Below are 15,222 nucleotides of genomic sequence, written 5' to 3'. Positions count from 1 at the left end.
AGGGTTGGCGGGGAAAAAACTTTTTCCGTGATCGGGAGCCCAAAATACGGTCGGTCAGAAATGAGAACCATAGAATATAAAAAGCATGCCCTTATGTACAGTGCCTGCAGTTGGGGGGAAAGGTATTTGTTTATTTTGTATTCCTATTTCGGAAGAGTGGAAAGTCTTATTATTGAAGGGTTTGAGCGCCGCGTTTTTCTCGTTGTTATTTCACAATATCCCCTTCAGGTGTGTCTACTCCCTCACCTATATCATAATCCTCCAACAGGGAGCAGTTACGCTGGGGGGGGGGGGCGCACTTGGCACGCACACGTCCCCCACCTCAGCCGAAGTCTGTGCTCCTCGAAAGACCCCATTAATTTTGAGCATTTGATATGTACGCAAACTATAAGCCATACTTATTTGCTTTCAGGCCCCCTTGAAAAAAATCAGTACCTCAGAAATTTACCCCTGTCAAGTTGCTGGCAAAGATGAATGCACACTGCCTCATTCTGACCGGCCTCGCCCTCGTTGTCTCAAACTTTATGTGATGAATAAACCCAGGCCAATGTCCTTTTCTCGACTTGGCTCCCCCGCCCACGGACTGGGTGCCATGAAACATCTGCTGAAACGAATCCTAACGTACAGGTTTGTCAAGAATCAATCGGTTTGCAATATAACTTGTATAAAGAAGATAAAAATCAGTGGTCCTTGCGTTTGTGATGTGAACAAACGTGTACTCATCAGGAAGCACTCGTCAAGTGGTCCATGTTTTTGCTGGCTGGTTATGTGTTTCGCGTAATACCAAGCTTTTTTGTCCTCTTCTGAACGAAGAGAGAATAATCTTCGAATTGGTGGGGTGCGGTCCTCTACCCCTTCCCCATTCGCTTTACGATACACCACGCACCGCTTCCAGTTCTTTTACCTTGGCTCGCGAGTTCATCTCCGCAAGAACGCCATCTCCTAAAATGCTAGAACAAGCTTCGTCCCAAACTATAATTTTTGTTAAATGCAGGTTTCAGGAAGTTGCTGATAGTGTGGACACAAGCCAGTGGCTTCGCAACACACAGGTATTAGAGGCAGTCCTAGCCGTAATTAACATTTGCAGATAGCCGCATTTGCCAACTTGGGTGTCGGTTGTTGGTGGCGCCCTTCATCTTGACCACGAACTCGTACGACGCGACGAGAGCCGGCGCGCACCCCAAGAAACCGTGACAGTTTCCCGTTGCACTGGGTAAATGGGGCTCATAGCAACAAACTGTAGTTTAGGAATCTAGTTGCATCATACAATTACCTTGAGTCATAGATATAAGTTAATATCACCTATTCCCACAAAAGAATTTTTACTGTTCAATGAAGAAGAACACAGTCACGGAGGAAGTCGATCCTTTTCCCCTTAATTGAGCACTCTCGCACAAAATCATCGCTGCCTAAAAAACAGTAAGGTTAACAATGAGACGAGTTTTTAATTAGTCATTTAGGGGGAGGATTTGAGATTGAAAGCTACCGACGGAGTTTCTAGGCGAAGGTTTTGGGCTATGAAATTTTGTACTAAAAATTGGTTAAAAAAACCTTTTCTGTGTGATCTTGTGTGTTGCGACCAATTTTTTATCACGAATTTGTTTTATCTAAACTAGTGACTGAGAGGAACTATTCTCCAGTAATGGACCCATGTCCGCAAAATTTATGTGTGGCATAGCAATGGCATGTTTAGTATGAATATGGAATAATATGTTGACGTGTATTTTAACTTTCAGCAAGTCGCCCTTTTTCCCCAACTTGCTGAGTGGTAAGCGTGCGTTCGCTGCTTAATCAATTACAAACTCGCACGGACATGACTGAAATCGGCCGCGAACCAGCGAAGCCAACTTGCCGACGTGGCTAAACTGCGCATGTGCACATCCGGGAGTTGCCGAACGCGAACCATACGTGGCATTTGAGAAAGTGCGTAAGTCACTCAATATTTTCAACATTTCACCAGGAAAAGATTCGAATACCTTTTTATAAATTCAACCGAAAGACGTTCTTGGTGTCTTAACGTAGACTTTATATTATCAGCTTTTATAAACTTTCAGAAGTGTGAGAAAACAAAGCAATGTTGTGAACGGTAGGCGGCGGCCATTTTGACTGCAACATGTGAATGGCGATGTGTGTTGACTGTTGGTGATGACATCTTAGACAACGTGTTTGTGCCTTCGTCACATCCAGTGGTACCAAATAGATGAACGTACACGCTGTATCTTTGAGAGCAGTTAGGTATTAAGGTTGTCTACATATAGAATCATTTACATCTCCATTAAGCTCGAAGTTTTACAGTTGAAGTGAGACATTTTCTGGCATAAAGTCTAGACTTCTTTTCTGTTTGAAACATCTGCACTGATCACGTCATCATCAGTCAGTAGGCCTTACGGACTAAAAAGTTTTCACAAAATGTCACAGTTCATGAATCAAGGAACACCTCAGCAACAGGGTGGATATAACCCTCAACAGAACTACGGACAGCCCCCACAACAGGGCAGAGGCCCAGGCGTGTATGGTGCGCCACCAGCAAACAATTACTATGGTGGGCATGGTGGGCCTGGGATGAACTCACAGCCACCCCCTACCTCAGTCCCACCACCTATGGGACCTCCAGCCCAGGGGACCAAACAGCCCATGGGGGCATACGGAGAAGGAAGGAGTAACTATCCACCGCAGGGCTATGGCCCAGGTTCACCAGCAATGAATGGTCCTTCTAGCCAAGGAGGTCAGCCCCCTTTGTCCAATCAGCAGCCAGTGTATAGCCAGCCTTTACAGAATAATGGTTACAGTGGCCCTCCATCAGTGAGTAGTGGGGCTCCCCTTCTTGGTGGACCACCTACAGGCCCAGGCCAGATTGGATATGGTGGACAACAGAACAGGTTAGTTCCCCTGTGATGTCTGCTATTACTATTAGTGCTAAATTTCATTCTCACAAATTTGTGCATATTAAGGTCACTCAGTACTTGATAATTGATTTGCATATTGTAGAGTTTACAGAAAATATTTCAGATGTATCATCGGCACTGTGGACGGAGTGTCAAGTGATGTCCCTGTATGGAATTCTTTCAAATGTTGTATGCATGTATCAAGTTATAAAGTTATTATATGTTGTTCAAGGAGCGTGCAACGTTGTTCTACATTGTAATTGCCATTGCTGACTAGGTATAGAGTACCATGTTTTTTTTTCCCAGTAGAATGGCCACTTCACAGCCAGGGCCTCCTACCCAGCCCCCAGCCAGCCAATCAGGCTACTACCAACCACAGCAGCAGCAGTATGGCACAGCACCTGGTCAACTGACTAATCAGATGGCAGGAATGAACCTCAGTGGCCCACAGCGAGGAATGGTAAGTTGGAACCCATTTTCCTTTGGCCTACAATCAATGCTTGTTCAGTCTTTGTAAGCAAAGTTTTATTACGAATTGAGCAATTTCTGTACTGAAATTTTCAGGAATGTTTACATTATGTTTTAGGGTTACTCAATACCAAACTGACTAGTTTTCTTGTCCCATTTTTGTCAGGCTCCTCCACCAACAAGCATTTCTCGCTCCCAGCCTCCCTCAAGTATGCCGGGACCCCCTCCTCATAGCATGTCTGGACCCCCTTCTAGTATGCCGGGACCCCCTCCTCATAGCATGTCTGGACCCCCTTCTAGTATGTCAGGTCCCCCTCAAGCATCAATGAATGTCCCACAGCAAAGAGGCATGCCCCCTTCAAGTATGCCATCCAGTTCAGCCCCACCCTCAATGTTTCAAACCTCAGGAGGTGGTGCCCCACCCCCATCTGGGCCTCCGTACTCTGTCAGTGGGCCTACTATGGGATATCAACAGCCAGGACCACGTAGTGGTCCCACACCCCCAATGTCTCCTGCCGCAGGCTCTCCGAGAACTGGGGGTGCTCCACCCTATGGTGGTATGGGACAGCCAGGAGTGCAACAACCAGGAATGAGCCAACCGGGAATGGGCCAACCAGGAAGGGTCCAACCGGGAATGGGCCCGCCAGGAATGACGCAACCTGGAATGGGCCCACCAGGAATGGGCCAGCCAGGAATGGCCCAACCGCCTCAGAAAAGATTAGATCCAGACCAGATGCCAAGTGTGGTGAGTTGTTTGACATTGAGAAAATTGTGTTACCGTTGTGCAAAAAAGAAGCAGCAGGTGTGCCTTTGTGTGAGAATGGTAACTCATAAAGCACATTTCAACAAGAAAGACATGAGGACCTCTACTTGTTCCTGAATTATTACTTAAGAAAAAATCTTTATCTTGGAAATTTCTTTAACTTTATCTGTTAGATGATTCAGGATTACTAGGGATTATGGTAATTTTGATGTCAACACAATAAGTTTCAATACTCTAGCTCTTTATGTTGATCATTTCTTGAGTTGACCTTCTTTGTTCAATCTTCCTGCAGATCCAAGTGATTGAGGATGACAAGAGGAATCGTGGCAATCAACAATTCATTACCAATGTCAGAGGTCAAGTCCCCCCTCTAGTCACGACAGACTTTCAGGTTGTTGATCAAGGTATGTCATTTTACATCCATACATTTTATGTATTCATGAGATAATTATTTCAGTATCTTCCGTCACACTGTGCATGAATAAGCACCTAGCAAGGAAGTCTCATGCGCAACTTTCTGTGAGCTATACAACTTGCTCTTTAAATCTTGACATTGTTATCAATTGTCTCTCCGCAGGAAATTGCAGCCCACGATTTATGCGTTCGACAATGTACAACATTCCTTGCAGCCAAGATATGATCAAGCAATCTCAAGTGCCAGTAGGAATTGTCATCTCACCCTTTGCAAAGTTACCCGATAACGAGGTACTCACAGAATTATCTAATTTGGGCCCAAGTATTGCCAAATTGAAATGGAGAAATCATGTTTTTGGTCTCAACCTGGCCCTCCTGGGTCCTTCAAAATCAAGTCAGTTTTGGCAGCATGAAGGAAGAAAAAGCCTAGCCAGTACTACTTAACATGGGGTTTGATGTCACTTGAAAGTTTAAGTTCAAAGAATGTGTTGTTAGTATATTTCAGTGGAAGATTTGTAATGATAATAATAATAACAATAATAATATAGGTATCTTTAAAACACCTTTAACATGGATCAAAGCACTGTACATTATCATTTTGGAGGATTCAGGAAGATTCCAGGTTGAAGATGTGTTGCAGTCAGGCTGAGTTTGTTCAATGTAGTCACAGTTTCTAAGGGAACTTGACGAAGATTGTTACAGGGTACATGCCTGTGTTTGTTCTTACTGCTTGTTTGTTATCTTTACCAGGCTCCTCCCCCAATTGTTGACCATGGTCCCAACGGCCCGGTGCGTTGCAATCGCTGCAAAGCTTACATGTGCTCCTTCATGCAGTTTGTCGACGGTGGTCGCCGTTTTTCCTGTGCCTTCTGCACCTGTATCACTGAAGGTAAGCCAGCCAATCTGTAATTCTAAATTTTGTAAAGCATTCCCAGTTGAAATAGTCGTCATACTTGTGGGGCTGCCTCTGAATCTAGTGTCTAGAGCTAGGCTCACGTCTTTGTTGGTTGCAAAATAAGTTCACAAGCTAACTTGCGTACTGTCATAGCTTTCAGAGCACTTTCATACATGAAATGAGCCCGTCATTTTCAAATGCATTATCAGTTGAAAGCCAACAGAGATGTAGGAAGGTGTCACCCCAGGGTCAATTTCTGCCCAAGTCAGAAGCAATCATAGTAGCCAAGTAGATAAATGCTCTTGTGTGGAAAGTCTGTTAAATGCTATAATTTTGGTTAAGTGACCTGACTAGTCTGTTATCTTGACAGTTCCTCCAGAGTATTTCCAGCCTCTAGACCACAACAGTCGACGAGTGGATGCCTATGAGAGAGCAGAGCTGTGCAGGGGGACATTTGAGTATCTAGCAACGGCTGATTACTGTAAGAATAATACCCTCCCTAAACCACCGGCCTTCATCTTTATGATTGATGTCACCTACCAGAGCATCAAGACTGGAATGGTTCATCTACTGTGTAGGGAACTCCGATCTCTTCTGGAGAAATTACCATGGTAATTGATCTCTAAAAACATTCTGAAAGAATTTAAATGAAGCCCATGTGCTTTGTGCATAAGTACTCCCGCGTTGGTGATGAAATGAAAGGCTGAGGCAACAATTAAACACTTATGGAGGGTTTGCATGGCTGCCATGTTGCAGGCCAGTGCATCTGTTTCATGGGGCATGCACGAAGGAAGTTTCCCTGCGGAATAAAAGAAGTGCCCTGCAAGATAGCTATCATGCAAAACCTTTATGTGGGTCCTATGTCTGGCACTGATCTGTGATATAATTCCTGCAATTCATACCAGATTCACATGCTTTGTGTCGTCTCAAGAGCAATAGATGTAGTTGCTCAAGATTAGCTACCCCACTCATGGTAAACTATGCATGAAAATACTGGTGATTCACGATAGTACCCCTCGAAGCGTTTGCAATGCATTGGCCAATCACAGTGTGCGAAATCTGTCAACCCAATGTGTGTTTGGAAGGGTTAACAGATTTTGTGCATGTAATTTGTCAGAACGTTGCAAACCCTTTGAGGCGCACGATTGTGAATCAACAGTATTGATCATCATGGATCATTTACATTAATTTCTTACTTATAATGTTCAGTGAGCATGGCATGCAAGAATCGGTCATCCGTGTCGGCTTTGTCACCTATGACTCCTCCCTGCACTTCTACAACCTGAACAGCGCCCTCGCTCAGCCCCAGATGCTGGTTGTGTCAGATGTGCATGATGTGTTCCTTCCACTGTTGGATGGGTTCCTGGTCAATCTATCTGAATCAAAAGCTGTCATTGAAAGGTATATTAAATTATTCTAAGCAGAGTCAATATTTTGTTGTGGTTTCCTCAAGAAATGGGAGATTTTTCAAAGAAGTTACAGACACTGGCTATATTAGTGTCCAAGTGAGGTGTAAGTGATATCCTGACTCTTTGATAAATGTTTCAACTCAGTAACAGGGAAAGATTATCACACAATCTTGTGACTTGTGTTCTTTCTCAGACCTATAGGGCAGATTTTTATTCACACCTGTTAGTCTTTCATTTACCAGGCAGGGATGAGATTCTGATTGTTCTTGATTTTTCTTTCTTCAGTTTGTTGGAGCAGATTCCCCAGATGTTTGCAGAGACCAGGGAGACCGAGACAATGCTAGGGCCAGTGGTACAAGCTGGACTAGAAGCCATCAAGGTGAGATTCAAAGTAGTCAGGCAGCTACTTTGTGCACAATTCATCAATTGGAAGTTTTCATGTGCACTGCAGAAGACTCATAGACTCTGCACCATGCCATAGGCTTCAACTCATGAGGATCATTCTGACTCATTAGAATGCGTATTCTACAGAGACGTTCATTAATTGCATGATTGTCAACTGTTCTGTCCTTCACAGTCCTCTGATCGTACAGGCAAACTGTTTGTCTTCCACGCATCCCTGCCTATTGCAGATGCTCCAGGCAAACTCAAGAACAGGGATGATCGAAAACTCCTGGGAACGGAAAAAGAGAAGGTACGAGAATAAAAGTTAGAAGTTCAATAGAGTTCGGTTGTCTACTCTTGAAGTCTTACACATTTTGGAAATGTAGTAAAGAACCATTTTTGTCAACGAATGTTGTGCTTCTAACCTTCCAGAACACAAGTGATTAGAATGTTCTGCTACCTAGCTTCATGTTGAACAGAAGGTTCTGCAAATTCTCAGAACTAGGTCTGAAAAACTGAAGATTTGCTTTGAGAGAGATAGATTAGAAGCTACATTGATATGAAAAGAAAAATCTGCCTTTGGCCTGCACTGTTGGGTCATGGTGGTAGCTTGGACATAGAGTACCAAAGTGAATATGTCATGCTCACAATTAGTGGTAAAAGGCATTAGTGCGAGAACCAGTGCGTGAACCAACACATGCGCGTACTCCATTCGTTTGCACTGCACACTCTGGTTCACAGTGACGTCACACTTCGGTACTCTCTACAGGTGAAATAACTTTCTCCCTGAATTCTGTTTTGTGCAGACATTGCTGTCACCCCAGATCAACTTCTACACTAAGCTCGGTCAGGACTGTGTAGCAGCCGGCTGTAGCGTGGATCTCTTTCTATTCCCCAGCTCCTATGTGGATGTAGCTTCAATTGGTCAGGTCACTACGCTGACCGGTGGTCAGTGCTACAAGTATAACTACTTCCAGGTGAATTTAGCAGTAGGATTTGAGTTTTAGGTTGAACAAAACAATTAATAGTGACAGGATTTAACCTGTAAACCTAGGAATAGTTGGCTGGATTGAACAGTTAGTTGAGGTTACTTTTAACTACAAATTTGTTGGTGGTTGGAATGAGTTTCTAGTTGAACAAAATGATTGATACTAACAGAATTGAGCCTGTAACCCTCGGAAAAGTTGGTGGGATTGAAATAGTTACTTGGGGTTTTTGTTAACCACAAATTTCCTGGTGGTTGAATTTTCTTCAGGCTGCCAACGATGGGGAACGTTTCATCCAAGATCTCACCCACAACATCCAGCGTCCCATCGGCTTTGATGCTGTCCTCCGTGTCCGGACCAGCACTGGTATCCGACCGACTGACTTTTTTGGCAATTTTCACATGGCCAACACCACAGACGTAGAGCTTGCTGCCATTGATAGTGACAAGGCTGTTACTGTGGAGATTAAACATGACGATAAATTGACAGAAGATGGAGGGGCTTTTGTACAGGTATCGTCTACTAGTCTCTGTGTGTTTTACAAAGAACTGAATATCATCATCCAAGTTAACATTGCAGTACTCTAATATCTCTAGGTTCATGCCACTATTAGGAGTTAATGTCATCAACCTGCTGTGGAGCAATTTGTATCATTTCTCATGTTAGCTTTTGAGAAGCAGTGCATGTAGTATAAGAACTAAGAAGCCATACCTGGAACACCAGACTTCCCATTTAACCCAAACCCCCAGGGACCATTGAAATCATACACATGCTTGTTGGACGCAGAATGGTTAGGGTTAAGATAATAAAAATATGGAAAAGTCATGATTAATTGGGAAAAATAGGGTATCTTGGAATCCTGTTGTCAGAGAGGAAACAAGTCATGCATGTGAGGGTTATTTTGACGGACTGCTTTTGATGTAAATAACAAATGCTACATTTATTGGCGATAGAGGTTTTTCATGTGATGTAACATGACAGGTAACACCGTTTCAGGAAGTGTTTCCTTTCCATGGAGGTGTGTGCGTTTTTCAAATGTGTTCATTTCTATTGGTATATTTCGTGTATGCAAGAATGTGGAAAGACTTTGATTATCACCAATTATAGCTTACATGTATAATTGCAATTGAAGTGAATGAGGACAAGGGTTTTTTTGCAGTAAATGTTATAATTGTAACCTTCAAAGTAAGAACAGCTCTTGTGGTGGCTTACATGTAGTACCTGAATCTCCTCCTATAATCAAATAGATGTGCCACGAATTGTAGGGAAGTTGTGGCAGACGCAACTTGCAAAACCCTTCAAAGAATGTTTCGTGGATTTTGCATTTCCCCCAAATCACACCCCTGCATAATACCTAACAATTTTGCTCTGCAAAACAGCAGTTTATGTCATGGAAATTTTCATATTCTAGTGCTGGAAAGTTCTAGAAAAGCCATAGCCTTTGGCTCTCAGATTTCTGCGGGAATCCTAAATATTCATGAGTTGTCCAAATAGCTCCCTCAACAGTGCATGAATGAATCCATTAGTCATTGTGACACACTTCTCTACATTGCTGCTTACAGGTTGCTTTGTTGTACACCAGCGTGTCTGGTCAGAGACGATTGCGCATCATCAACCAGTCCTACAACTGTTGCCTTCAGATGGCTGACATGTACCGCAATTGTGAGATGGATGCTATCATCAATTTCCTCGCCAAGCAAGGTCAGTGGAGGTCAAGTTATTAGGCTGATTGGCTTGCATTTAGAATGTCCTGTGTTGAAAGAATACTCCCAAGTCCAGGAAAGTCTTCTGGTCAGGGGTAACAATGTAATACAAAGAAACTATGAATGCTTAGTGTTGTGTGTTAAGATAAAATGTATTGAAATACGCTGCTTTGCTGTCTTTCCTATTCATTTACTTTCCAAAGTGCATGAATTTGAAGCAAGTTGTACTTTTCATTATTTATCTTTGTAGCTGTGAAATCAGTCTTAACCTCCAACCCTAAGGCTATAAGAGAGGGTCTAACCAATCGCTGTGCAGCCACACTGGCTTGCTATCGCCGTAACTGTGCCAGCCCTTCATCCCAGGGTCAAGTAAGTTATCTGTTATATGAAATATGGACTAATGCTGCCGTCAGTTGCAAATGAATTTCTATTGGACATACATGAAAAGCTGGCAAACCTTGGTAGTTATTGCAATATGCACTTCATCGCAAACATTACTTTCCTTCATAAGTATGTCCTTGATACTTATCTAGAGTTTCCCATCTTGTCATTCAGTGCTCATTTCCTCATCTTATTTGCAATCTTGTCTCTTGTCTCAGTTGATTCTCCCAGAATGTATGAAGCTTCTGCCTCTCTACATCAATTGCATCTTGAAGAGTGACGCTCTGTCTGGTTGCACAGACATCACCACGGATGATCGTAGCTGGCTCATGGACACAGTCCGTTCCATGGATGTCAGGTCCACTGCTGTCTACTTCTATCCAAGACTCATCCCACTGGTAAGTCTTACAGAACCTCTGCAATAAATCCTACACTAAACCATTACTAATAAGAAAATAAACCAGAAACTTACATATTTGATTTGATTTTTTTTATAATTCTTGTAATTTGTGAGGGTTGTGTAGCATCATGTATAAGTTCTGTAGTTAAGTTCAGCACAAGTCCATCGTAAGTCTGTCTCGAGGTATCTAAATGAACTTGGACAAAGGCAGGTATTCTGTTGTCACTGTTCATTCCCCTACTCATGATTTAACTTGTAAAAGGTCTCGACTACAACACTGATTGTAGCTGATATGTAAGAAGATTAAATTCTTGAAGAAAGAGCAGCCACAAACTCATAATTCTATTCAGGAAAAATATTCAGTTTTTCTGTTGGCTTCGTTCTCATCCAGCACGACTTGAATCCTAACTCGTCTGGCATCCAGACCGCCATCCGTTGTTCTGTGGAGCGTCTTCGTGATAACGGTGTATATCTCCTAGAGAATGGCAACGTCATGTTCATGTGGATTGGCTTACATGTCAGCAATGATTGGGTGCAAGACGTCTTTGGTGTCCACTCTCCAGCACAGATTGACATTGACTCAAGTAAGCTGCTTCATATGGACAACCCAACATCCCAGGGAGTCCGTAATGTTGTGGAAAAAATCCGCAAGATGAGACCACGATACATGAAGGTAAGCCTGAATGAATCAAATGTTCCAGTGATTTAATGAAAGGTAAGCTGTTTTGTGGGCTACAATGCACTATTGCACACTCCCCCCATATTTATCGTAGCTTTTATCATGTCTGCCCATATCCAAGGGCAATCCTCTGTTGCAGAGTGTTACATGTTTGTGCAAATTCAGTTGAAAATTTGTCAGCATCTCTCAGGAAAATTCTTGTACTCTCTCAGTGATCGTTGAGCACACAGACCTGTAAACACAAAATGTACACAAAATGTCGATTCCATTGTCTCGCTCTTATCCGTGTTTTGCCTTAATTTACCAACCTTGATCATTATTTCCCCAGCTGACATTCGTCAGACAGCGAGATACCCTCGAGGCCTGGTTCCGCCACTTCCTTGTTGAAGATAAAGGTGCTAATGCATCTGCCTCGTACGTTGACTTCCTCATCCACATGCACAAAGAAATCAGGAATCTTCTCAACTAATCACCCCTCTTCAGTTTCAATTCCATTGTTTCAGCAGGCTGAAGAATTGCCTCAAGTTGTTGAAGAAGAGTTAAGTAAGTGGAAACCTTAATGGTAACGTCTCATCATCTTGATCACAGAGATGATGATACTTGGGAAGGTACTGGCTTGATGTATGGTAGCGTACTATGACTTTTAACCTCACTTTTTTCTTGTCACATTTTGTTTCCTGTGCCACTGATTTGAGTTAAATTGATACTTGAAACTGAAGTATGAGGGTATTGCATGCAATGATGACAGGTGCTTCTTAGTGAAAGTTAAGACAAGTGGAAATGTCTTGACAAAACAGGATTGCAATACAGCATCCATTAAAGTAATTAAAATTCCACTAGAAATGAGGAAGCTACTTGCTGGGGAATTTTTTATTATTTTATGAGTTAAATCCAAAACTTGTGAACTAACTGGATAGTTCTGGCAGTTGAGCTGTTGGTTTAACAGCCACTGTTTTAGTTGACATGGCAATTAATAAATATTTCACTGTTTGAATACTTTACAGGAGCCCCCAAAATGAGTACTACATACAACTTATAGGATGTTGTGGCAAAGTATTTTTTAAATGTGAATAAGGCATTCATTCAGAGAATTAGCATTTTAGACACACAAATGCTGATCAATGCCTGGGCTTCGTGACTTTTTTGGTGAAGTGACAACTTTATCCGTGCCAGTTTTGGGGATTATTGCAAAGTTTCATGTATTAGTCCTGTGAAAGTTGAAAGTATACACAAAGCATTCTACATGAGCTTGTGTTCCTGAGATTTTAAGGATAACATATTTTTGATAAAAGTGTATGTAAAAGTAATTTCATGTGGCAACAACTATAAGGAGGGGCTTAGTAGATATCTTGTGAGATGAAAGTAAACAAAACCCATATGTGAAACCCAGATAAGATTCATTTCTTTTATACTTTAACAATGAAATTACACTTTGTCAAATGTTGTCAAATTCTAATGATCAGCAGTGTAGGATGAAATGTTGACTTAACACCAGACTTAAATGGATTGTGGAATTTCAAAATTAGGTAAAATAGACAAAAGTCAACTTAGTTCCGTGTTTGGTTTCTTGCAGAAAAAAAACTTCAAATGCATTTGTGTGTCATCTATTTCAAAGCGTAAACATTTTGTAAATATGAAAGGGTCAAAGATGTGTTACTTAATATTATAATTATAAACGTTTATCATTTATGTTGCAAAGGGTCCATTTTTATTTGTTCGCCATGTTTTTCTTTGATTTTTTCCCCATAGGTTTTTCTGGGAGTATCAAAACTAGGATTGCATTTAATACTCTCTCGCTTGTAGCCATGTAACTTATCAGTGTAGTGAATATTTTTTTCAGCTTTTGGTTGTGGTAAAAACTATTCAAAAGCTATCAAGTATGAAAGTTGAAAATCTTTCGGACCGCATGCATACTGCACAGATATTGTGAAACTTTAAGGTATATGTACACGTATACTGAATGCATTAAGATGAATTATCTAAACGAAGTGCATTTAAAATGCCTTGTTTTTGTTGCCCCTCCTGTACAATTGTTTTTTCTTTTTCTTCTAAGAATGTTTTCTTATTGATTCTGCAAATGCGGGGTAAAAAGTTAACTTAAGGGCGACGTCAAGCTAAATTGGAAGTGATGTTCATTGGTCCATGTCGCTGTGAGGGATTGATAAATCTGCAAATCTTTGCTTGTTGAATGTCCATTACATGCCGAGTAACGGGAAAAATCGCTGTATTTTCACAGAAATACACACTGTAATTCAAACTAATTTGAGTGTCTGTACCTACAGGCATTATGTCAAACTTTTCAAATTTTCATACTTTGATTTCTTTATCTTCAACCCAGGGACATAAAAGTCCTGTTCGCCTTTTCAACGAATGTTCCATGTAGAAAAATAAATCAAAGATTGTATTAAACATAACATTGCAAAAACTGTTCTTGAAACAGGGAGTTGTATTTTGCTGAATCAGTCAAAAATAAATTACTTACTACATGTATATAAATGTGGTAAGAAACATCAAGCTTTTGAAATAGACATGGGGCAATAAACTTTAATTGAAGTTACGTAGTCATGGCCAAAGATCAGATAGCACTGCAAGATGGAGAACTTCACCGTGAATAAGCGTTGTAATTGCATGGGCGCCAAATTTGGGTTGGACTACACCTGCACAGTGCATGTTAATGCACAGGCGCAGGTGCCTTGACAGGCACGCACACTTGGTATGGCTGTGCATTAACGTGCACACTCAAATGGCGCTCATGGTGTTAACTCCTTTTTTGCAGAATTCTGTCTTGCGCTGCTATGCGGTGCTATATTATCTTTGGTTATGGCTGCATGTTTGCATTCAAATAACTAGAGGGAATGAAACATTTTTGAAAGAAATTGTGGGCTGTGTAAACAAAACAGAGGGAGCTAGACATCTTTTAGGGTGTGCAGCTTGGCATTTGCTTTTTGTCTGGTACGTAGAGGGCTCTAAATATTTAAATAGCAGTTGGTATGATGAATATTCTTGAAGTTGTTGATTAAGCTTGGTACCCCGTATATTTATACACGGATTTGAAGCCAAGCTTTCGATTGTGAAGAGAGGGCGCTAGACATCTTTCACGGTCGGCAGCTCTGTATTAAGCGTCAAATTTGCTTTTATAGAGGGCGCCAAATATCCAGAATGAAATAGTAAGTTATTATTATGATGAATATTCATAAGGTTGTTGATTTTGCCTGGTACCCTATACGCATTTATACATAAGTTACCAGGGAATATTGAAAGTGTGGAGAAAGCTTTCGATTGTCAAGAGAGGGCGCTAGACATCTTTCACGGCCGGCAGCTCTGTATTTAGTGTCAAATTTGCTTTTATAGAGGGCGCCAAATATCCAGAATAAAATAGCAAGTTGTTCTGATGAATATTCATAAAGTTGTTGCTTTTGCCTGGTACCCATTACACATTTATACATGGATTACCAGGGAATATCAAAAGTGTAAGCTTTCGATAGTCAGGAGAGGGCGCTAGAGATCTTTCGCGGTCGGCAGTTCTGTATTTAGCCTCAAATTTACTTTTATAGAGGGCGCCAAATATCCAGAATAAAATAGCAAGTTATTATGATGAATATTCATGAGTTGTTGCTTTTGCCTGGTACCCTATATGCATTTATACATAGGTTACCAGGGAATATCGAAAGTGTAGAGCAAGCTTTTGATTGTCAAGAGAGGGCGCTAGACATCTTTCACGGTCTGCAGTTCCGTATTTAGCCTCAAATTTGCTTTTATAGAGGGCGCCAAATATCCAGAATAAAATAGCAAGTTGTTCTGATGAATATTCATAAAGTTGTTGCTTTTGAATGGTACCCACTACACATTTATACA

The 15,222-nt window shown here is 41.5% G+C and overlaps 1 protein-coding gene across 4 annotated transcripts; it reads left to right on the top strand.

Annotated features, from left to right (window-relative positions):
* Nucleotides 1-629: 629 nt before the first annotated feature.
* sec24c (SEC24 homolog C, COPII coat complex component) lies at nucleotides 630-13,804 on the top strand. 4 transcript variants are annotated; one of them, XM_087130093.1, is made up of 18 exons: nucleotides 630-2,879; nucleotides 3,192-3,345; nucleotides 3,520-3,553; nucleotides 3,599-4,098; nucleotides 4,409-4,520; nucleotides 4,694-4,821; nucleotides 5,281-5,419; nucleotides 5,796-6,036; nucleotides 6,635-6,826; nucleotides 7,120-7,213; nucleotides 7,412-7,528; nucleotides 8,025-8,195; nucleotides 8,474-8,716; nucleotides 9,767-9,905; nucleotides 10,158-10,276; nucleotides 10,507-10,686; nucleotides 11,080-11,361; nucleotides 11,696-13,804. In XM_087130093.1, the coding sequence occupies exons 1-18, from the start codon at nucleotides 2,410-2,412 to the stop codon at nucleotides 11,834-11,836; spliced, it is 3,456 nt and encodes a 1,151-aa protein (XP_086986219.1). In that variant the 5' UTR covers nucleotides 630-2,409; the 3' UTR covers nucleotides 11,837-13,804. The 4 variants fall into 4 exon arrangements, with proteins under 4 accessions (XP_086986219.1, XP_086986218.1, XP_022110606.2 ...); XM_087130092.1 differs by having other exon boundaries at nucleotides 631-2,879; nucleotides 3,520-3,612; nucleotides 3,658-4,098; XM_022254914.2 differs by having other exon boundaries at nucleotides 631-2,879; nucleotides 3,520-4,098.
* The last annotated feature ends 1,418 nt before the right edge of the window (nucleotides 13,805-15,222 follow it).

This window comes from Acanthaster planci, linkage group LG19 (assembly GCF_054643075.1).
Source record: "Acanthaster planci isolate LZ-2023a linkage group LG19, COTS_SCS, whole genome shotgun sequence".
NCBI classification, from domain to species: domain Eukaryota; kingdom Metazoa; phylum Echinodermata; class Asteroidea; order Valvatida; family Acanthasteridae; genus Acanthaster; species Acanthaster planci.
This window is presented reverse-complemented; position numbering and strand designations above follow the sequence as displayed.

What these genes read in the sequence shown, in the direction of transcription:
- sec24c (XM_022254914.2), top strand. Translation starts at nt 2,410, where the DNA reads ATGTCACAGTTCATGAATCAAGGAACACCTCAGCAACAGGGTGGATAT. An exon ending in CAAAGTTACCCGATAACGAG is followed by an intron (nt 4,822 to 5,280) that starts GTACTCACAGAA and finishes TATCTTTACCAG; the next exon opens with GCTCCTCCCCCAATTGTTGA. An exon ending in CTTCTGGAGAAATTACCATG is followed by an intron (nt 6,037 to 6,634) that starts GTAATTGATCTC and finishes TATAATGTTCAG; the next exon opens with TGAGCATGGCATGCAAGAAT.